A 25017-nucleotide genomic window follows, 5' to 3' on the forward strand; every position below is an offset into this window, starting at 1 on the left:
TTCTGTAAAAATGTCGAAATAACCATTTCTGCTTTGTCATTATAGTGTAGATCGATACTTTTTTATTTATTTAATCCGTTTTAGAATAAGGCTGTAACCTAACAAATGTGGAAAAAGGGAAGGGTTTGGAATACTTTCTGAATGCACTGTATGTGAGCAGCAAATGGTTAGTGGTCCTTACTGTAGTTTTTGAATGGGTCATTGACTCCTGATATACAGGGGTTTCTCCACTAAAAGTTTAGCCATTATGCTGCGGGACTTAGAGGTGATTTGTAGTGTAGTACGGTACCCTGCGTCACCACTTCATTGCTCCAGACCAGCGCACGGGTGAGTTAGAGGACTGATTATTCTTTTGGGTCCTACTGTGTCTATCTGACAATGACTGGGCGACGTAAACCTAAATAAAAACTGATAATTGTGCATGACTTCAGTATTACTTAGTAAAACTGTTACACTTAGGTTTGTATTCTTTTATTTTGTTATAATTATTTAGATTTTACTGTAGTACTGTAGCCCACTCCCGACTAGTCACGTTGTACAGTGCCTGAGTGGCGCAACAGTCTAAGACACTGCATAGCAGTGCAAGCTGTGTTGCTACAGATGCTGGTTCAATACACATGCAAAACCCTCAACTGGGAGACCCATGAGATGACTATAGATTTTTGGTTTCTCTCCCTCTAAACACAGAAAAAAATAATTCTAAATAACAAATGGGCTTTATTTACAAATGAGTAAAGATGTCTCACCCCATGTTCAAGGGTGGCCTTTTTCTCACTCAATTTACGTTATTTGAAAACGAAATCTTCTCCAAAATAGTTATTTACTTAAACAAGCGATTTATTATGAATTTAAAATTATATAAAAGCCCCTTGGATATTCTCAGATATATTATTAGCCCTTTTATTAGCAGGACAATATATATTAGTCATGGCTCCCGAGTCGCGCATAATGGGATTGCCTTGCCTTCTGCAGCTGTATCCATTGAAAGTGAGCGAGGTACAAGGCACAATGGCAGGGCGCACGGGATGGGCCGCAGAGCTACACACAGAAGACTGACCTAGCCCATGGGGGGTGGACCCCCACCCCGCCACACTGGGTAGCACAGAGCAACACTTAAGGGGCATTGCACTAATAATGGCGCTGACTAGGGAAATGTTTCCGCTGTTCTTAGTGCCAGTCTACACGTTCAAACTTTAACAATGTAGCTAATAATGGCTTTCATTCATAAAATAATGATAAAAACTATTTCAAAATGCAGACATTTATTTAGTTATGGATCCATAACGAATTACTATGGGAATAAATATCACTGAAATATTGGAACAAAGTTGTCTAATGAAGTTAAACAAATTGTTGCTTACTGGAAAATACTTTTTCAAACACATGGTCACGTTGTACAGCGCCATTTTGGCTATTAGCAGGTAGCTGGACAATAGACTTGCCTAGGAGGGTAGGGGGAGAATTCTATTGTCAAATGTATTTTTAAGTTAGGTTGGCTGTATCACAACCGTCCGTGATTAGTTGCAATTTCAGTTTAAGCCATCAGAAAAGACAAAACAAATACCACAAAGTATTTATTTATCACATCCGACCGTGATTGAGTCCCATAGGGCGTCACACAATTGGCCCAGCGTTTCTCTCCCTCTAAAAACAGAAAAATGTTTTGGCCTTTAAAAATATTATTTTGGCCTTTTATTCGGATTACAATCGCTCACTTTGGTTTTTTTGAAAACGAAATAACCTCATTGTTATATTATCAAGTTGACGGCACAGTCATATAGCCCGGCATGAGTGACTCACTCATTCAAAATAAATGAGTACCAATATTCTTTCTGATAGTCTTTAAAGAAATATTTTGGTTATCCTGACCTGGACACCATGTACAGTATTGTAATAAGCCATTATGGGCTATTAGCAAGACAATATACTTTTACCAACACCTCTCTGTATTTTGATACTTTGTGGATGGGGGCTCCCGCAGTGCAAACAGATGCAGGTTCAATACCCGTGCCGGTTGCCACCGGGAGACCCATTAGGGGGTCTCTTAGTGTAACCGTTATTTAACTAGGCAAGTCATTTAAAACCTCTTTGGGCTAGACGTGCCGCTAGCGACCCACCTCGACAACATCCTGTGAAATTGCATAGTGCTTAATTCAAAAATACTAAATTCATAATATTAAACATTCATGAAAATACAAGTGTCTTAATTTAAAAGTTTATGTAACTTCTTGTTAATCCAGCCGCTGTGTCAGATTTCAAAAAGGCTTTATGGCGAAAGCATACCATGCGATTATCTGTGGACAGCGCCCCGCATACAAAAGCATTAAAAACATTTTCCAACCAAGCAGATGCATCACGAAAGTCAGAAATAGCGATAAAATAAATCCCTTACCTTTTGAAGATCAGTTACATAACAAATGGTCCTTTTTGTTCGATAAAGTCCTTTATATCCCCAAAAAGTATGTTTTATTTGGAGCGCTTCATTCAATAATCCACCTGTTTCCCCTTGTTCAAAATGCATAAAAAATGAATCCCAAACTTTACCAATAAACTTGGTCCAAACATGTCAAACAACGTTCCTAATCAATCCTCAGGTACCCTAATATTTAAATAAACGATCAAATTTAAGACATAAAATAGTATATTCAATACCGGAGATAAATAACGAGGAGCGTGCACTCATTAACGCGCACCACTAGAGTCCTTCTGAGTGACACTTAGAAAGAATACGAATTCTTCTTAATAAAAAAAAAAAAACATTGAACAATTTCTAAAGACTGTTGACATCTAGTGGAAGCCATAGGAACTGCAATCTGGGTCCTAATTAGGCTTTCCCATAGAAAAGCATTGGAAAGTCCAATGACCTCAACAACAACAAATATTCCTGGAAGGATTGTCCTCGGGGTTTCGCCTGCCAAATCAGTTCTGTTATACTCTGACATTATTTTAACAGTTTTAGAAACTTTAGTGTTTTCTATCCAATACCATGCATATCCTAGCTTCTGGACCTTCTGGGCACCTCGGTCATCCAAACTTCCGAATACTGCCCCCTAGCCTTAAAGTTAAGAACAAATTCTTATTTACAAGGACAGCCTATTTTTTTTATTTTTTTTTTATTTCACCTTTATTTAACCAGGTAGGCAAGTTGAGAACAAGTTCTCATTTGCAACTGCGACCTGGCCAAGATAAAGCATAGCAGTGTGAGCATACAACAAAGAGTTACACATGGAGTAAACAATTAACAAGTCAATAACACAGTAGAAAACAAAGGGGGGGTCTATATACAATGTGTGCAAAAGGCATGAGGAGGTAGGCAAATACAAATTACAATTTTGCAGATTAACACTGGAGTGATAAAAGATCAGATGGTCATGTACAGGTAGAGATATTGGTGTGCAGAAGAGCAGAAAAGTAAATAAATAAAAACAGTATGGGGATGAGGTAGGTGAAAAGGGTGGGCTATTTACCAATAGACTATGTACAGCTGCAGCGATCGGTTAGCTGCTCAGATAGCTGATGTTTGAAGTTGGTGAGGGAGATAAAAGTCTCCAACTTCAGCGATTTTTGCAATTCGTTCCAGTCACAGGCAGCAGAGTACTGGAACGAAAGGCGGCCAAATGAGGTGTTGGCTTTAGGGATGATCAGTGAGATACACCTGCTGGAGCGCGTGCTACGGATGGGTGTTGCCATCGTGACCAGTGAGCTGAGATAAGGCGGAGCTTTACCTAGCATAGACTTGTAGATGACCTGGAGCCAGTGGGTCTGGCGACGAATATGTAGCGAGGGCCAGCCGACTAGAGCATACAAGTCGCAGTGGTGGGTGGTATAAGGTGCTTTAGTGATAAAACGGATGGCACTGTGATAGACTGCATCCAGTTTGCTGAGTAGAGTGTTGGAAGCCATTTTGTAGATGACATCGCCGAAGTCGAGGATCGGTAGGATAGTCAGTTTTACTAGGGTAAGCTTGGCGGCTTGAGTGAAGGAGGCTTTGTTGCGGAATAGAAAGCCGACTCTTGATTTGATTTTCGATTGGAGATGTTTGATATGAGTCTGGAAGGAGAGTTTGCAGTCTAGCCAGACACCTAGGTACTTATAGACGTCCACATATTCTAGGTCGGAACCATCCAGGGTGGTGATGCTAGTCGGGCATGCAGGTGCAGGCAGCGACCGGTTGAAAAGCATGCATTTGGTTTTACTAGCATTTAAGAGCAGTTGGAGGCCACGGAAGGACTGTTGTATGGCATTGAAGCTTGTTTGGAAGTTAGATAGCACAGTGTCCAAAGACGGGCCGAAAGTATATAGAATGGTGTCGTCTGCGTAGAGGTGGATCAGGGAATCGCCCGCAGCAAGAGCAACATCATTGATATACACAGAGAAAAGAGTCGGCCCGGGAATTGAACCCTGTGGCACCCCCATAGAGACTGCCAGAGGACCGGACAGCATGCCCTCCGATTTGACACACTGAACTCTGTCTGCAAAGTAATTGGTGAACCAGGCAAGGCAGTCATCCGAAAAACCGAGGCTACTGAGTCTGCCGATAAGAATATGGTGATTGACAGAGTCGAAAGCCTTGGCAAGGTCGATGAAGACGGCTGCACAGTACTGTCTTTTATCGATGGCGGTTATGATGTCGTTTAGTACCTTGAGTGTGGCTGAGGTGCACCCATGACCGGCTCGGAAACCAGATTGCACAGCGGAGAAGGTACGGTGGGATTCGAGATGGTCAGTGACCTGTTTGTTGATTTGGCTTTCGAAGACCTTAGATAGGCAGGGCAGGATGGATATAGGTCTGTAACAGTTTGGGTCCAGGGTGTCTCCCCCTTTGAAGAGGGGGATGACTGCGGCAGCTTTCCAATCCTTGGGGATCTCAGACGAGATGAAAGAGAGGTTGAACAGGCTGGTAATAGGGGTTGCGACAATGGTGGCAGATAGTTTCAGAAATAGAGGGTCCAGATTGTCAAGCCCAGCTGATTTGTACGGGTCCAGGTTTTGCAGCTCTTTCAGAACATCTGCTATCTGGATTTGGGTAAAGGAGAACCTGGAGAGGCTTGGGCGAGGAGCTGCGGGGGGGGCGGAGCTGTTGGCCGAGGTTGAAGTAGCCAGGCGGAAGGCATGGCCAGCCGTTGAGAAATGCTTGATCGATAATCATGGATTTATCAGTGGTGACCGTGTTACCTAGCCTCAGTGCAGTGGGCAGCTGGGAGGAGGTGCTCTTGTTCTCCATGGACTTCACAGTGTCCCAGAACTTTTTGGAGTTGGAGCTACAGGATGCAAACTTCTGCCTGAAGAAGCTGGCCTTAGCTTTCCTGACTGACTGCGTGTATTGGTTCCGGACTTCCCTGAACAGTTGCATATCACGGGGACTATTCGATGCTATTGCAGTCCGCCACAGGATGTTTTTGTGCTGGTCGAGGGCAGTCAGGTCTGGGGTGAACCAAGGGCTGTATCTGTTCTTAGTTCTGCATTTTTTGAACGGAGCATGCTTATCTAAAATGGTGAGGAAGTTACTTTTAAAGAATGACCAGGCATCCTCAACTGACGGGATGAGGTCAATGTCCTTCCAGGATACCCGGGCCAGGTCGATTAGAAAGGCCTGCTCACAGAAGTGTTTTAGGGAGCGTTTGACAGTGATGAGGGGTGGTCGTTTGACTGCGGCTCCGTAGCGGATACAGGCAATGAGGCAGTGATCGCTGAGATCCTGGTTGAAGACAGCGGAGGTGTATTTGGAGGGCCAGTTGGTCAGGATGACGTCTATGAGGGTGCCCTTGTTTACAGAGTTAGGGTTGTACCTGGTGGGTTCCTTGATGATTTGTGTGAGATTGAGGGCATCTAGCTTAGATTGTATTCCTTCCTCCCCATTGTGGAATTGAACCCCGGTCTCCCGCGTGCCCGCACGACACGGGGGATTCTTTAGCTAAATAGCCAAGTACTGTAGCCTACCACCGACTGTCACGATGTACAGTGCCATAATTTCCGTTCCATCTTAACGGAAACCCAGTGGGTTTTTTGTTTTTCTTGGAATAGAAACGCCATAATATTAAGCAAATTAATTAAGCAGTCCCGTATACTATGTTCTTACAAAAAAGGTTTTAAATTCTCTAGTACAGCCACTATTGAAGGCTATCAAATGCTTCTCAAAGATGCCCTCTGGTGGTCAACTAGCACTAACTAGCACTGGTACTAGCAATGGTACCAGTGGTTCACACTTAAATTACGTGCCATAGAATTCTGCGGCACCATGCAAGCTGCGCCACAGTACCCTGCAACTTTTAAAGGATCAACCACTGTATGCGCTAAGAATGTGACAAATGGCCAATTTTTCTAAACATTTAAACTGTTCTGTTAAATATCATGAAATACCACGTGAATTCACAATGTAGCTGTGCTGCTGCAAGCAACGTTTTGGGTCTCACGGGCGTCCCTTTCAGATGGTTAAGCATTGCACTTGTATTACCATTAGTGTACTTCCATTCCAGCTTGTAAAGTTTGCATTTCCTTCTTATTTAGGTTCTCCAAGTATTGCCTTACAGGACTTTGCTGTTGTCGTTTGCTTTCCTCTGCCAATTTTCCAACTGTTAACGACGATGACCATAGTGGTGGAGAGTCTAATCCAAAATAATTGATTCCTCAACTCCTTGCACATCGACTGCCAGTGTTGACTCTTATTTCTAAGCTTCAGGAATCGCCTCGTAAGATTCAGTATTTTTTAAATTCGAGGAGACTGATTGTATATACAGTCCCTAGACTTTTTTCACATTTTGTTGTTATAGCTTGAATTGAAAAATAATTGAATTGAGATTTCTTGTCACTGGCCAACACAATACCCTATCATGTCAAAGTGGAGTTATGTTTTTAGAAATGTTTACAAATTCATATAAAAGTCAGTATATAGAGTCAAGTATTCAACCCCTTTGTTACGTCAAGCCTAAAAATGTGCTTAACTAGTCACATAATCAGTTGCGTGGACTCACTCTGTACAATAATAGTGTTTAACATGATTTTGAATGGATACTTTATCTCTGTACCCCCACACATACAATTATCTGTAAGGTCCCTCAGTCGAGCAGTGAATTTCAAACACAGATTCAACCACAAAAGACCAGGGAGGTTTTCCAATGCATCCTAAAGAAGGGACCTATTGGTAGATGGGTAGACATAAACAAAGAAGCCATTGAATATCCCTTTTTATCATGGTAAAGTTATTAATCACAATTTGGATAATGTATCAATACACCCAGTCACTGCAAAGATACATGTGTCCTCCCTAATTCAGTTGCTGGAGAGAAAGGAACTGCTCAGGGATTTCACCATGAGGCCAAATGTGACTTTAAAACAGTTAGAGTTGAATGGCTGTGATAGGAGAAAACTGGGGATGGATCAACATTGTAGTTACTCCACAATACTACATTTAAAAGAAGGATACAAATATTCCAAAATATGCATTGTGTTTGCGACAAGGCACTAAAGTATAACTGCAAAAAATGTTGCAAATCAATTCACTTTTTGTTCCTGAATACCAAGTGTTATGTTTGGGGCAAATCCAATACATTACTGAGTACCACTCCATATTTTCAAGCATAGTGGTGACTGCATCATTTAATGGGTATGCTTGTAATCGTTAAGGACTGGGGAGTTTTTCAGGATTAAAAATAAAACTGGATGGAGCTAAGCACAGGCAAAATTCTAGATGAAAACCTGGTTCCGTCTGCTTTCCACCAGACACTGTGAGATGAATTCACCTTTCAGCAGGACAATAACCTAAATCACAAGGCCAAATCTACACTGGAGTTACTTACCAAGAAGACAGTGAATGGTCCAGATTGGCCTTGTTAAAGTGTTAATGTAAATCTATGGAAAGACCTGAAAATGGTCTAGCAGTGATCATCAACTAATTGGATAAAGCTCAAAGAATTTTGAAAATAATAGTGGGCGAGTATTGCACAATCCAGGTGTGGAATTCTGGCTGTAACACAATATGGTTTAAGTCAAGGGGTATGAATACTTTCTGAAGGCACTGTAAATGTACATCTAGTCATTTGCCTATTTTTGTTCATATCTAATCAGAACTATCAGCATGGGAATAGCCGTATTTACCACTGGGTAAAAGACTAGTGGGGTTTTACAATCCCTAATCTAATTGTGCTCCGACCGGTTAACTTCTCTTTCTGGAACTCAGAGAAAGAAACACACACTGAGCAAGCAAAACACATGCAGGCCGCTGGTGATGCCAATCAGGGTTAAGTGCGTTGCTCAAAGGCACATTGACAAATTTTCACACCTTGCCGACTATGGTATACGAACCAGCAAATTTTCCAGTGTCATGACATGGCCCTTTCTGGATATAGATCATGGCATTCACTCACTCACAGGTTCTATTATCGCAGGTCATAAATTCCTGGAGGAGACTCTCCCCCTGGCCATGCAGAAAGAGACACAGAGAGAACAAAGGATTTCACATGGCGAACTCCTAAATCCCCCAGGTCATTTGGTGACCTCAGAGGACCGGAAACAGGCATAACTATATCTCTGAATATGTACATTTCTCAATTATGGGGTTTGCATCTAATTCTTGATTAAAATGAAAGAGTAAAGATTAAACTATTTGTGAAATGATGTAAGGTGATGTTAAACCTTTAATGAAAGATAATTGTATTCCCTTTGAAGTTTAACTAAGTCGTTGGCTCTCCCCCGTGAGCACAGACATGATCTGGCGTCATTTACTATCGTTACATAGAGGAGGAGGAAATCCTCTTCAGACCATGCGTACCTCGATGGACACTGAGGGGGGCTAAGGTTGAGTTTAGACCACAACCTCAGTATAAGCTAAGGTTGAAATGGTTGTTGAATTCCTAACCATACCACGTGGATCATTGGCTACATGGCTGGAAATGGTTGAACTCTGAGTCTTAGATAATAATTACTAGTCTGCCGCTAGACATTTTTGTCAACCTCGGATGCGAAGACCGACAACAGCCGAAACAGCTATTTTATGAGAACATTTCAGAATGGTACTCTGAAGTATCTATTCTAACCACAAAATACTTTGATCTTCGGGGTTGCAGAGAGAGCGACTCGGATGAACTCTCCAACAGAAGGATTGACGATTCTAACAGAGATCATGATGACACAGTCGGCGTAAATATATATTGATTGCAATTATTCCCGAATGAGTGAGCGTTCATGTGCAAAGGATTAGCATTTTAATTCATTAATATAGTTATCAACTGTGTAGTGACTCCTTTTGTCTTTCCCACCCTTTTCAGTCCACACCCACTTCCCTTTATCCACCAAGCCGTCATATCGGCTTAGCCCACTAGGGAACCTCCCCTATCATTTCCTTGTAACCCTAACGTTTGTTTGTTTATGCATTTCTGTGATTGGTTAGTTAGTAAATAATAAATTAAACCAATTTGGTGTATGGATGATTTATAGTTAAGGCTGGGTTCGTGCAGATAACCAACAATTTACGACGTTTGGAATGAGACTAACGTGAGGTAAAGAATAATTAATTAATAAGAAGACTAATTGATCAGATATTAAAATATCGGAAGAGTTATATTAGGATAATTATAACTTTGTAATCTGAAGATTTTCCTTGTTGCCCCGACTTTCTAGTTAATTACATTTACATGATTAGTTTAATCATGTAATAATAATTACAGAGAATTGATTTGATAAAATAACTGTCTTTTAATGATGCCAAAGACGACACCAGGGATAAGTTGCCGTACTTTCGAGAACACAATCATAGCGAGCTAGCAAGGGACGGAGGGGAGGGGCACTGTATAGGCAGGTCGGCCAGCATGCAGAACCGTGCACTTGGCCTATCAATTGACAATCAATAGCTGTATCGCACAATTTCTTGGCTTGCAATGTCTCGCAACTTCCGTACAACAGGGGCTAGGATATTCTACACACAGACCAAAGACTGAACACACACTCGCATCATTAGCAAAGCGAGAGAGCATGTGAGTCAGTGTGACTGAGAAAAAGGGGGCATGCAGAAAGAACCATGTCTTGGTAATCTGTATCTTGCAATGTATTTGTCTTGCATGCCTCGCAAATTCAGGTAAGTGGCGTAGGCCATGAATACTCCACCAAAGTTAGCTACAGACTACTAACTTCTGGCATTCTCTGAATTCCCATCCACTCATAGGACAGCTAACTGGCAAATGTTATTGGCTGGCAATCTCAGCATTGAATTGTCCAGCCACATCTTATATGTCTGCATTATCAAATGCAAACCAAATTCAAATAGTAATAAGTGCTGTAAACCATGCCATAAAACATAATGGACTTGTACTCCAAAATGTTCTGTCCTGGTAAGGATGCTAAGTCACTGCTTAGGAGAAGCCTGGATGTTTCGACTGAAAGACTAGTCTGTCTTTAGCCCTAAATCATATCGAGAACATTCTGTCTGTATAACATAAGGTTATCTTCCCTTAACATCACTGTTGAAGCAAAGACTAGGAAATTATGTGTCCCAACTTGTACGGTATAATTTTGATCTGAATAAAGAGATTACTAAATTATTGTGGAATACTGTTACAGTAAATGTGGGTGACCCTTTCCGCCATCCACCATTCCTTCCGTGTTTCTAACCTGTTGTCATCTTTCCCCTGTTCCTCCCTCAGTCCAACGCGCTACTGGTGCGCGAGGTGGACGTGGAGAAGGTGTGTTCTTTTGAACAGCCCTACATCAGTGCAATAAAGATGCTGTGGACAGACCCTGGTATCCAGGAGGCCTATGACCGTAGACGTGAATATCAGCTCTCGGACTCCACCAAATAGTAAGTCTACGCCTGGCATACACACACAGCTGCTACAGTGGTTTGAGAAGAGTTAGAACGAGAGAGATTAAAAAATGTTAAATGTATTTTTAAGTTGATGAGTTATCACAGTAGTGAATATCATCTCTGTTTGATAAATACAGTGCCTTGCAAAGGTATTCACCCCCCCCTTGGTGTTTTTCCTCTTGTTGTTTTACAAACTGTAATTTGAATGGATTTTTATTTGGAATTTATGTAATGGACATACACAAAATAGTCCAAATTGGTGAAGTGAAATGACGACAAAATAAAAAACTGAAAAGTTGTGCGTGCATATTTATTCACACCCTTTGCTATGAAGCCCCTAAATAAGATCTGGTGCAACCCATTACCTTCAGAAGTCACATAATTAGTTAGATTGTACACAGGTGGACTTTATTTAAGTGTCACATGATCTCAGTATATATACACCAGTTCCGAAAGGCCCCATAGTCTGCAACACCACTAAGCAAGGGGCACCACCAAGCAAGTGGCACCCATGAAGACCAAGGAGCTTGTCAGGGACAAAGTTGTGGAGAAGTACAGATCAGGGTTGGGCTATAAAAAAAATAACAAACTTTGAACATCCCACAATATTAAAACAATGAAAGAATATGGCAACACAAGAAACCTGCCAAGTGAGGGCTGCCCACCAAAACTCTCGGACCAGGCAAGGAGGGCATTAATCAGAGGCAACAAAGAGACCAAAGATAACCCTGAAGGAGCTGCAAAGCTCCAGAGTGGAGATTGGTTTATCTGTCCATAGGACCACTTTAAGCTGTACAGTCCACAGAGCTGGGCTTTACGGAAGAGTGGCCAGAAAAAAAGCAAACAAACACGTTTGGTGTTCGCCAAAAGGGATGTGGGAGACTCCCCAAACAACATATGGAAGAAGGTACTCTGGTCAGATGAAACAAAAATGTAGCTTTTTGCCCATCAAGGAAAACTCAAAACCTCATCACCCCGAGACACTATCCCCACAGTGAAGCATGGTGGTGGCACCAGCATGCTGTGGGCATGTTTTTCATTGGCAGGGACTGGGAAACTGGTCAGAATTGAAGGAATGATGGATGGCGTTAAATACATGGAAATTCTTGAGAGAAACCTGTTTGTCTTCCAGAGATTTGAGACTGGGACGAAGGTTTGCCTTCCAGCAGGACAATGACCCTAAGCATACTGCTAAAGCAACACTTGAGTGGTTTAAAGGGAATCATTTAAATCTCTTGGAATGGCCTAGTTAAAGCCCAGACTTCAATCCAATTGAGAATCTGTGGTATGATTTAAAGATTACTGTACACCAGCGGAACCTATCCAACTTGAAGGATCTGGAGCAGTTTTGCCTTGAAGACTGAGCAAAAATCCCAGTGGCTAGATGTGCCAAGCTTATAGAGACATACCCCAAGAGACTTGCAGCTGTAGTTGATGCACAAGGTGGCTCTACAATGTATTGACTTTAGGGGGTGAATAGTTATGCACGCTCAGGTTTTCTGTGTTTTTGTCTCATTTCTTGCTTATTTTTCAAGAAAAAATATTTTGCATCTTCAAAGTGGTAGGCATGTTGTGTAAATCAAATGATACAAACCCCCCAAAAATACATTTTAATTTCAGTTTGTAAGGCAACAAAATAGGAAAAATGGCAAGGGGGGTGAATACTTCCGCAAACCACTGTAGTGGTTAGAGAAATTGAAAGTGTGGGAGACGAAAGAAACAAGAAAGAAAAACAATGAGATGGAAAGAGAGAACAGAGGGCAACATTTCTCATCCTGGAGGCCCGAATGCCATGTTTGTTATGTAGATGTAGGTCAGGATTTATTCAGCCCTAAAAGGCAAAGTAAGTAAAATGACTCAGTCAATGTAGTGATTAGACTACTCTATATTTGTATGACTCTGAAAATGTTATCAGGAGTCAGGACTGTAAAAATGAACCCAAAAGTTTTTTACAAGTACCATTTTAGGATGTTATGTTACTTGACCCTAAAGACATGTGATTTAACTGTCATGTTTCTAACTACTAGTCATCCTCCGTTTAACATTTTCTCCCCAAACTATGGTTAGTGATAATTGTTACAAACCAAAACTGCCTATTGTTAGTTCATGGAGGAGTACATTACCTGCCAGGTTACTTGATAGTGTTATCAGGTCTTGTCCTTATTCAGCTTCATCACACTGTGAACTATGAACCTGAGTGCCAGTCTGTCTCTGCTCTAGCCAGCTTAATGATATGGCAAGGCAGCCATGTAGCCTTGTTTAATGGAAAAACGGTCTGGCACCTAGGCTTGTGTGAGTTATTATAGCTACTAACACGGTTTGTTTAGAAATGTATATGTACAGTGCATACGGAAAGTATTCAGACCCCTTGACTTTTTCCGCATTTTGTTACATTACAGCCTTAAATCTAAAATGGATTTAGAAAATGATTTCCTCTTCAATCTATACACAATGCCCCCATAATGATAATGCAAAGACGGGTTTTTGCAAGTATACATAACATTTAAAAAATGAAATATTACATTTACATAAGTATTCAGACCCTTTACTCAGTACTTTATTGAAGCACCTTGGGCAGCGATTACAGCCTTGAGTCTTCTTTGGGTATGATGCTACAAGCTTTGCACATGTGTATTTGGGGAGTTACTCCCATTCTTCTCTGCAGATTCTCTCAAATTCTGTCAGGTTTGATGGGGAGTGTTACTGCACAGCTCTTTTCAGGTCTCTCCAGAGATGTTAGATCGGGTTGAAGTCCAGGCTCTGGCTGGGTAACTCAAGGACATTGAGAGACTTGTACCCAAGCCACTCCTGTGTTGTATTGGCTGTGTGCTTAGGGTCATTGACTTGTTGGAAGATTAACCTTCGCCCTAGTCTGAGGTCCTGAGTGCTCTGGAGTAAGTTTTCATCAAGGATCTCTCTACTTTCCCTCAATCCAAACAAGTCTCTCCCAGTCCCTGCTGCTGAAAAACATCCCCACAACATGATGCTGCCATCACCATGCTACACCGTAAGGATGGTGACAGGTTTCCTCCAGACGTGGCGCTTAGGGTTCAATCTTGGTTTCATTAGACCAGAGAATTTTGTTTTCTCATGGTCTGAGAGCCTTTAGGTGCATTTTTGCAAACTCCAAGTGGGCTGTCGTGCCTTTTTACTGAGGAGTCGCTTCCCTCTGGCAACTCTACCATAAAGGCCTGATTTAGTGGAGTGCTGCAGAGATGGTTGTCCTTCTGGAAGGCGCTTCCATCTCCACAGAGGAACTCTGGAGCTCTGTCAGAGTGACCATTGGGTTATTGGTCACCTCCATGACCAAAGCCCTTCTCCCCCGATTGCTCAGTTTGGCCGGGCGGCCAGCTCTAGGAAGAGTCTTGGTGGTTCCTAACTACTTCCATTTCAGAATGATGGAGGCCACTGTTCTTGTGGACCTTTAATGCTGCAGACATTTTTGGTACCCTTCCCCAGACCTGTTCCTCGACACAATCCTGTCTCGGAGCTTTACGGGACAATTCCTTTGACTTTATGGCTTAGTTTTTGCTCTGACATGCACTCAACTGTGGGACCTTTATAAAGACAGGTGTGTGTGTGTGTGTGTGTGCCTTTCCAAATCATGTCCAATCAATTGAATTTACCTCAGGTGGACTCCAAGTTGTAGAAACATCTCAAGAATGATCACTGGAAACAGGATGCACATGATCTCAGTTTCGAGTCTCATAGCAAAGTGTTTTTTATTTTTAATATATTTGCCAAAATTTCTAAACCTTTTTTCGCTTTTTCATTATGGGGAATTGTGTGTATATTGAGGAAAATGTGTTATTTCATTCATTTTAGAATAAGGCTGTAATGTAACAAAATGTGGGAAAAGTCCACATTTGCTGTGTGTAGTTCTGTGTGCATGAGAAAGAGATGGTGTGTGTATGCCTGTTTGTTTCTGTATGCATGTTTTCAGGTGATTTGTGCAGCATCAGGCACACATGTGTGATGTGTCCCCCTTCATTCCACAGTTACCTTACAGATTTAGAGCGAATAGTGACCGTGGGTTACGTTCCCACTCAGCAGGATGTGCTGCGGGTTCGTGTGCCCACTACTGGCATCATTGAGTACCCTTTTGACCTGGAGAATGTAATCTTCAGGTACTGGTGTGAAGTGCTACCTCGCCACTGTACTGTCTCCACCGCCTGCCACTGCTGCTGGCCGCACAGCCCTGGGTCCTGGTAGCACACTCTGAGACTCCTAACTCACGATCAGCAGCTCTGAGGCTGTCTGAGAACAGAGGACAAATCACAACTACTAACTACAACCAAAAATTGAGAAAGATGGGATGGTCTTTAGTCCAGGTCTTATTGGACTTCTGGACTGCCTCAATTTGAACCCAATAGAATTAAGGTGCAAAGGGAAAAGTTATGGTAAAATCTCTGAGCGATGCCATCAGGGACTGTACTAACATTCTGAGAGATGGTGGGTGCTAGAGGTGGCAGGTGAAGTGTCAACCCCCAGGGCTCTTAGGAATGGGTTCTCCCGTCATGCTTCACTCCCTCTCTTTTTTGTCGATCCTGCCTTTCTCTTTCTCCCCGTCTCTAGCTATCTAAGCGATCTGGATCGTATTGCCGAACCAAACTATCTACCAACCCAACAAGATGTGCTTAGGGTTCGCATCCCCACCACAGGGATCATTGAATACCCTTTCGACTTGCAAAGCATCATTTTCAGGTAGAAAGACATTCACACTTTTACTAACTCCCCTACCTACCTAAGTGTTTTGTTTTCCATATGAAATAACCAATTGTTTCAATATTCATGTTGACTGCGTTGTGTGATCACGTCTGAGAACATTGACCACTCTGTGCTATTGATTGTATGACTGGAGATCATCCTCTCCCTCACAAGATCAACATAAACAAATATCACCTGCTGCTTCATTTCATTTCTCAATGTTGCTTTGATCTCCAGTTTTTACCCTCCCATCATAGTCTCGGGCCCATCAAGTCTTCTCAACTGTTGCTATGTGATCCTCAAGATGTACACTGAATGACACCTCAGCCCCTTGCTTTGAATGGTACAATACTGGATGAAGTAGAATGATGAGCTAAATGTCAGCTAGTCTGAAGCATTAGTCATAACAGGGATGTTGAGAAACTGTTTACTCCACTAATCTGCTATCAGTATGACAACCAGCCATTCTGCCTATTACTGTAGTCTAGGCCAGGACAGCAAAGCAGAGGGGAGGTGGGAGTCCTCCTGGATGTGGCCAGGGGAAGAGACTGATCACTGGGCACCATGGTGTAGATTGGCTCCCTCCTCCTCAAAGAGGATGACGTTGAGGAGATTGAGAGATGGATCCGGTGAATGGGAGCGATTTACAAAAGTGTGCAAATCAATAGGAAGCAAGCATGTCAGCCCCTCCTACGCGCGGTAGCGCTAGAAATAACTCCCAGGCTCAGAATGAGGTTGGACTCAAGATGATCTCTCCAACTATCCATCCTACTGCTGCTACTGGATGGATGAATAGGCTGGGAATCACTACAGCAGTATTTAAGGACATGCAGCATATATAATAAAATATTACAGAGATATTCAGGATTGGAGAGAGAACCCAGAGAATCTGCAATTAAATGTAATTGAGAATAGCTAGTCAGATCGGTAGAGACTTGTGATGTAAGGAGCCCCTCTCTACCCCAACCCCTTGCGAGGGTGTGTCACACACTACTTGCAGCAGCTGCACAAGGCAGGCGTTCATGAGCAGCCCTTCCCTCTCTTAATTGCCTTTTGAAGTGGTTTGAGAATGTCATTATTTCTCTGGGCTCATCCTCCATAGGAGAGCTTATCCTGCTAAGTAGGTCACTCATCACTGCTACAGGAAAGGAGGTCAGCTGACGTGAAGGAGCTTAAATTTTAGACAGGCGCTCCTAGAGGCCCCCATTTATCAACGCCCCTCTTCTCACTTTGCAGCAGCACCAGCCAGGGACAGACGGAGGTAGCTGCTGCTCGCTAGGAAAGAAACAAAGCCCTGATCCTCCTCTAATAACATGGATATAGGCTAATATCTCTCTCCCATCAACAAAATCATTGCTGGAAAACAGGAGGATTTCTGAATTGATGGGTCAGATTATTTATGGATGCAAAATTCAATCACATCCATGAAAATAATGTTTGGAAAACAACTAGCGGAATTCCCAAATCCTTGCCTTCACTCTGTACTCCTGCTTGATCTGTGACGAGGGATCATGGCAGCCATCATCGAGGTGCCCTCTGCTTTTCCACTTTTTCTGTCTCTCTATATTCTTTCCTTCCACATCTGTATCCTCTCCATCTCCCCTCTTATCCCCTCTCCTCGCCGCTGGCCTACATCCCCACACTGCTGCTAGGCTTGTGCTCTGAATCTTAACAGTCACTGGCTGACTAGGTGCTGCTTCCAAGCGGGTGAATTCCTTGCCGATCTAGCCTCAATGGCACATCTGCATCCACTTAGCTGGGAATGGGCTGGAAGAGGGATATGGCTCTGCACAGTGCAAATTTTTATCTTCTTTCCTTTTTGGTTCAACTTGGGCCGTTTAACCCCTCCTTGCACCTTTGACTTACTGTACTGCATGTTACATCAGTGCATAAGAAGTTATCAAACTGAATTGTTATTGAGTCGAGTTATTGACAGGATAATGCATGTTATATGTACAGTATATTTAATTCTCACATTTTAACATATAACTGCCCAACTGACAATCCTGGGGCCTCATTTATAAACCTTGCATCCATATAAAATATACCCCAAAATGTGCACGTGCCAGTTTTCATGCAAAAGTTGGCATTTATAAAAAATTTACTTGACATGAATGTGCTCACCTCCCTGCAAACTTTAGACCATGCGTACGCACATCTGCTAGTGGTTGAAATATTGTATTGCAAGCTGGCAAGTAATTATTTTATGCAAATTGGGGATATGGCGAGAAGCTTATTCATAAAAACAGATTAACAAGAATGCAGCCATTCTTGTTTCAGATGTCTTTTTGTCAAAAATAATTAGACATAGGAATCTTTTTTTTTTATTAAATCAATTCATAACCATTGCAGAATAGATTTCTCACCTTTTCTGGTAGTGATGGGTTTATGTTCCTGAAGGAGCTCTGGTAGTGATGGGTTTATGTTCCTGAAGGAGCTCTGGTAGTGATGGGTTTATGTTCCCGAAGGAGCCATAAAACAAATGACCATGTGCATCTCATTTGGACCTAGTATCTAGTAAATAGATAGGCTGACAATATGTACTTCAAGTTTTACTATCATAGGCAGTGCGGTTTATAATACCGGTCGGTATACAGTCGAATTTAACGGCTGGTATTTTACATTGAAGTAGGCCTATGTTTCAAGTTTGTCATGCGCCCAAGTACATTGAAAAGCATTTCTTGCTGGCTCTTTCCCAGAAATGCAGTAATGAATAGCAGTAGTAGACCTATTATAAAAAATATATATGTAAAGTGGAACAAAAACACGCGAAATACATCAGACTACTGTAAAAAATAATTTTTTTGTAGCCTGCCCTACAATGTTTCAGAATTCGCAGGCAGTCCATCATATATTAAGGTTGCAAATGCAAAACGTTTGAATTCAAACGTTCTGCTGAGCAGTCCACGACAATTTGCCATTGTTTTCTCATTTTGTTTTCTCATTTTCTCAGTCCTTTTCTAGAAACAGCAAATTACATTCTGCCAAGCCAGTAAATAAGCTTATTTCAAATATTTGACACTATGGATAGGCTACAGTATTGCTGTGTGATATGAGTATGACATCATTGCCTATTTAATCTGAGTTTATACAAAGGCAGAACATTGAAACCCAATCTATTGATAAACAAAATATTAAACAACATATTATCTTTTGCAAGCAATGGCCTAATGCCAATAGTTTCAAATTATACAGCAAATAAAGGGCATTATTTTCACCATAAATGGTGAATGGAGGTGTTTTCGCGCAAACAGTTTTACGACAGGTTGGATTTTCTAACAGGAAATTTGTGTGTATGGCGTGCGCCAAGTTTATAGAAATCTATATTTTTGTACATTTTGTGTGAAATGTATGCAACCGTTATAAATGAGGCCTCTGACCAGAAAGGAACATGAGGTTCACATGGTCATGTTTTCCAAATAGCCGTGTGTTTGAATGCTTCTTTGCACGGTTGTTTTTTTGCATTATAAGTGCTGTTCTCAACTGTACCTAAAATGCAACAATCCTTTTAATTCCCTGATATCCATTATATGTTTGCTTTGTATGACAGTTAGCCATCCTCATTGCTAGATGTTGGGCATTATGAATTCTAAAAGATAACAGGACTAACCTAGTCTCCTTTACTTTGACCAATTGATTTAGTTCGATGCCGTAGTTACCACCAATTTCTTTTTTTACATGGCATCAAAGCCTGAATTTAGCCTAATTTTGTATAATTCTCTGCCCTTCATCTCTCCATCCTCCTGTCCAATCAGGATGGTGGATGTAGGGGGTCAGAGGTCAGAGAGGAGGAAGTGGATCCACTGCTTTGAGAACGTCACGTCCATCATGTTCCTGGTGGCCCTCAGCGAGTATGACCAGGTCTTGGTGGAGTCTGACAATGAGGTGAGATGGAACGCGCACACACACACTACTTTAATGATCATTTTTTAATTCTGACTAATTTGAGGAAGTGTCTGGCTATGTTGATACAGCATCTCAAGGGGGACAAACAGTAATATTGCTGCTTTTTTCTCTTTCATCAAGCAAATGTATTTTAAGGTAGTATGAGAGCACAGACGTTCACTTCGCCGAGCAGAGTTTTGATGAGAGCAAAACAAACCTACAGTACCAGCAAAAGTTGTGACACCTACACATTCCAGTTTTTTTTGTTATTCTACAATGTAGAAAATAGTAAAGGAAAAACGTTAGGACGTCAAAACTATGAAATAACACATATGGAATCATGTAGTAACCAAAAAAGTGTTAAACAAATCAAAATATATTTTAGATTCTTCAAGAAGCCACCCTTTGCCTTTATGACAGCTTTGCACACTCTTAGCATTCTCTCAACCAGCTTCACCTGGAATGCTTTTCCAACAGTCTCGAAGGATTTCCCACATATGCTGAGCACCATCTCAATTGGGTTGAGGTCGGGTGATTGTGGAGGCCAGGTCATCTGATGCAGCACTCCTTCACTCTCTTGGTCAAATAGCCCTTACACAGCCTGGAAGTGTGTTGGGTCATTGTCCTGTTGAAAAACAAATGGTTTTTCAAATAGTCCCACTAAACTCATCAGACAAAAGGACAGATTCCCACTGGTCTAATGTCTATTACTTGTGTTTCTTGGCCCAAGCAAGTCTCTTCTTCTTATTGGTGTCCTTTAGTTGTGATTTCTTTGCAGAAATTCAACCATGAAGGCCTGATTCACCCAGTCTCCTTCGAATAGTTGATGTGACTGTTGCTTGAACTCTGTGAAGCATTTATTTGGGCTGCAATTTCTGAGGCTGGTAACTCTAGTGAACTTATCCTCTGCAGCAGAGGTAATTCTGGGTCTTCCTTTCCTGTGGCGGTCCTCATGAGAGCCAGTTTCATCATAGTATTTGATGGTTTTTGCGACCGCACTTGAAGAAACTTTAAAGTTCTTGAAATTTTCCAGATTGACTGACCATGTCTCAAAGTAATGATGGACTGTCATTTCTCTTTGCTTATTTTTGCTGGTCTTGCCATAGCATGGACTTGGTCTTTTACCAAATAGGGCTATCTTCTGTATTCCCATCCCTACCTTGTCACAACACAACTGATTGGCTCAAACGCATTAAGAAAGGAAGAAAAATTCCACAAATTAACTTTTAACAAGGCACACCTGTTTATTGAAATGCATTCCAGGTGACTACCTCATGAAGCTAGTTGAGAGAATGCCAAGAGTGTGCAAAGCTGTCATCAAGACAAAGGGTGGCTACTTTGTAGAATCTCAAATTCAAAATATATTTTGATTTGTTTAACACATGATTCCATATGTGTTATTTCAAAGTTTTGATGTCTTCACTATTATTCTACAATGTAGAAAATAGAAAAACTATGATATGATCAGGCTGTTTAGTCATCGGAGGGAGCTGGTTTGGAACAACAAACGAGTTTCATACAGCAATGAGCTATATTGCCAGGCAGAGCAAAGCGGAGTATCAGGTAGGGTAGAGACAGCCACACCCTCGTGTTCTGCTCTCAACACTGGATCTACCTGATCTGACAGTAAACATGTCACAGGAGTAGCAGAGCAGGCCCCCCTCCTTCCACATAGACTGGATGCGTTTCTCTGCTAGGGAGAATGTGATTTAAATAATGGTGCCAAAGATCTGCTCTCACAGACTTAAACTCACACATTTAACGCACAGTTAACCCTAAGATTGTCATCCCCTTCATTTGAGGAAGATGACTGTTTAAAAATAATCAAATGTTTTTGGGGGGATTAAAACAAGTAATGTTAAAATACCTATCACATTAGGCATTTAGTAATGACCGAATGCATTTGAAACTTCATGCACAGTAAAACTTTTGTTTGACTTAATACAATTATTTTATCCATAGGAGTGGATACAAATGTGCTTGTATACACCAAATCACACCATAGACTGCATGACGATAAGTAATAAAATAAAGACTGCACTTCTAAAAGCCAATGATAAGTAATAAAATAAAGACAGCACTTCTAAAAGCCAATGATAAGTAATAAAATAAAGACTGCACTTCTAAAAGCCTGTTTCACACCATAACCTGCTGAACTTGCAAGGTAACTTTTCTTTCATTTTGATTTCGGCACAAATGGTAAAATTGGCACTGACTCGCTCATGGCTTGATTATTTTAGCATTGTCTCCAGTGTTGCCAACTTAGCGACTTCGTCGCTATATTTAGCGAGTATTCAGACCCCTCTAGCGACAAATTTTTTAAAAAGCGACTAGTGACAAATCTAGCAACTTTCTCTGGTGTTATTAGAGACTTTTGGAGACTGACGTGAAAGCACGTATCGTTCTTACTCTTCTCACCCCAGTCCCAAAACACTCACAGGCGTCCCAGTCATCGCGCAGAAGTCCCTCCCAGCTGAAGTCAGAGCAGGAGATGCTCACCACTCAGCGTCCAGACTGCAAATGAATCGCGCGAAGCCGCCGCTGGCTGATACCACCCTGGCCTACATAAATTTTTTTTTTACCTGAATTGGGGCCAGGCTAGTTACCATAATTTTCTCACATTGCCATTGACAGTTTTTTTTCTATTGTCTCTTTTTGGTCCATTAGATTGTTAACCTCTCTAGGCTAGGGGGTGGTATTTTCAAGTCCGGATGGAAAGCGTGCCCAAAGTAAACTTCCTGCTACTCAGACCCAGAAGCTAGGATATGCATATTATTAGTAGATTTGGATAGAAAACTAAAACGGTTTGAATGATGTCTGTGAGTATAACAGAACTTTTTTTTTTTTTGAGGTGACTGTTTTCAATGGGTTTTCTATGTGGATCTAGATTTCTAAGGCACTTACTTGCAGTTCCGATCACTTCCACTGGATGTCAACAGTCTTTAGAAATTGGTTGATGTTTTTCCTTTGTGTAATGAAGAAGTAGGGTTGTTCAGAACGAGGGTCAAGTCTAGTGTACTGTTGTGGTTGGGGCGCGCGACCTGAAAGCTCGCTCCACTTTGTTTTTATCTGCTATTGAACGCAGTTTATCCGGTCTTAAATTTGATCAATTATTTTGTTAATAAATACCTAAAGTTGTTTGAAATGTTTGGACAAAGATTACAGGTAACCTATTAGATATTTTGTATTTTTTGATTTTTTTCTGGATCAAACGCGCCAAATAAATGGACATTTTGGACATTTTGAATTAATCGAACACAAGGACCATTTGTGATGTTTATGGGACATATTGGAGTACCAATAGAAGAAGCTCTTCAAAGGTAAGGCATGAATTATATCGTTATTTCTGAGTTTTGTGTCTCACCTGGCAGGATGAAATATGATTCTGTGTTTGTTTGATGGATTGCTGTCCTCAGATAATAGCATGGTTTGCTTTTGCCGTAAAGCCTTTTTGAAATCTGACACAGTTGCTGGATTACCGAGAAGTAAAGCTTTAATTTGGTGTATTGCACTTGTGATTGTATGAAAATTAAATATTTCTAATAATTTAATTTGAATTTGGCGCTCTCCCATTTCATCGGATGTTGTCAAATCGATCCCGTTAACGGGATTTGATCCCTAAGAAGTTTTAATGTAGATTGTATACAAAAAAATGTTATGGTTAAAAATGTGTTTTACTGTGACTTGTAGGCTCCTAAGTGGACCATAAGGTTTAAAACCAAACCAAATTAAGAACTAAACTTAAATTATTATAATTTCTTTTAAATTAAGTCTTAAATTAAGTCTCTTTTGGGTCACTTTTGCTGGTCCCAAGCCCGGATAAAGGAGGAGGGTTGGAATTGTGACATAAAAACAATCGACAGAAGAAAGTTAATTTGTAGTTCTAAACATATTTAAGCTGTTTTTACTCACTTTTTGTCTCTCCCACGGTGTTATTCCTTTCTCCTACAGCGTCCATCACAATTACATGCACATGGCCAATTATGCAAATTTGGTGATGACGTCATTTAGCGTCCTCTAGCGACTTTTAGGACATCCAATAACTACTTTCCTTACTGAGGAGTTGGCAACCCTGATTGTCTCAATGAAGAGTTTGGCTTCCAACTAGCAGTGTGCGACATGCACACACAGTTACAAGCCTGCTAGAGTTAGCGGCAGGCAGATGAGCAATGTCCACCGTCCTGACCTGGAATGTGAAGCTAACTGAAGCTGTCTAGCTTAATAAAAGCCTGAGTAGTTCTCGCTTGCTTCGTAGTATACCACTTAGAAGTTGTTTCTGATGAACCCACGAGTTCCAATACCAGTAACTATTGACAACCAGTCAATGAGAAGAAAAATCTGTTGGAAGTGGAAACCAAGTGATCTAACTACCGAAGTTGTCCGGTGAGTGTAATTTATTAATTAAAATTTCCAATACACTTTAAATTGCATTAGCTAATTTATGCCTAGTTAGCAATATGTATGTAGTTTTTTATAGGATAGAGTGAAAAACATTGTTGCTTTATCAGTTTCAACGAGTCAGAGCCACTGGCTGGCTAGCTAACATTAATCATATTTTTCACAGTTAATGTAATAGCCTGCTAGCTAACTAATGGATTTTTTAAACACTTGTATTTTTAGGTGAAGATGTTGCTTTCTTTTAATACCAATATGCATGTCAATATGCTAGCATCACAGTTCAGTAGTGTTAGCTAGTACAACAGCTAAGGTAGCAACAATATAAGCTGACTTGATATCAAAACAAAACTTAATTTTTGCAGAATACCCTTCTCCTATCCTGTGGTGTTGGAAGAGAATGCATCAACACCCAGGAAATGTTTGTGGTGCTCTCACTCATAACACATTTTTTTGGTGATGAATGAGTGTATTGTCTTGAAGCTTGATAAGGTAAGCAAATGCAAGTACTTTTCAAAAGAAATGTACTAGTAGCTCGCTCATGTTGATCGTTGTTCCTCTTTCTTTCTAGAAGCAGTCAGTTACAGATTGAGGCCTTCAATTAAACTGAGGACAGAAATGTGTGCACCAGGTCAAGACTGGTTTCATGCATGGCCTTGATTTAAGTTAATAATTCATTTTGGAAAAATTTGAATTGCCATATTAGGCATAACTCAGTTATGTTTTCTTCTGACCAAGCCTTGTACATCTGAGTCAGGAAGAAGACCACTGGCTCTTGATGAAGTCCCCAGTCTAGAATAAAGATCTTAATTAGTTGTTTAGTTTACATCAATTGTGTTGAGACTTGGCTGGAGAAAAATCTCATACTGTAGCTGTGTAGGAACATTTGGCCACACATTTAAAAGGTAAATTTGGTAGGGCTAAGTCCCAGTTTATGCTAGCTACATCGTTTATGCTAGCTACATATAGCAGAAGGCAGAAACATTTTCCTTGCTGAAAACAAAAATTGAATGCCAGTTTCAGTGAGAAGCATAGCAACATCAAGGCAATTTTGTAACAGTTGAGCTGTTTTTCCAAAAGCCAAACCTGTCCGTTAGCCCATTAACTCTACCTTTAAAGATGCCAAAATAGAGAGAACACCTTTCAACGTCTTAACGTTTTGTGTTTTCATTGCATTCGTTCAACAATTTGGACAAAGGACTTCTCCAAAGTTAACTCAAAAAGGTAATAGTTTT

General features: G+C 41.1%; 1 protein-coding gene across 3 annotated transcripts in view; it reads left to right on the forward strand.

The window, feature by feature from the left end:
• LOC109902532 (guanine nucleotide-binding protein subunit alpha-11) overlaps nt 1-25017 on the forward strand; it is a 96655-nt gene that overhangs the window by 59045 nt on the left and 12593 nt on the right. Inside the window, exons 3-6 of one of the 3 annotated variants that reach the window (XM_020498956.2) lie at nt 10635-10789; nt 14794-14922; nt 15371-15499; nt 19258-19387. In XM_020498956.2, the coding sequence (XP_020354545.1) occupies nt 10635-10789; nt 14794-14922; nt 15371-15499; nt 19258-19387 (543 nt within the window). The remainder of the gene's footprint in view (nt 1-10634; nt 10790-14793; nt 14923-15370; nt 15500-19257; nt 19388-25017) is intronic. The other 2 variants (XM_031786094.1, XM_020498959.2) reach the window with 2 other exon arrangements.

Source organism: Oncorhynchus kisutch, linkage group LG13, assembly GCF_002021735.2.
Source record: "Oncorhynchus kisutch isolate 150728-3 linkage group LG13, Okis_V2, whole genome shotgun sequence".
Classification (NCBI taxonomy): domain Eukaryota; kingdom Metazoa; phylum Chordata; class Actinopteri; order Salmoniformes; family Salmonidae; genus Oncorhynchus; species Oncorhynchus kisutch.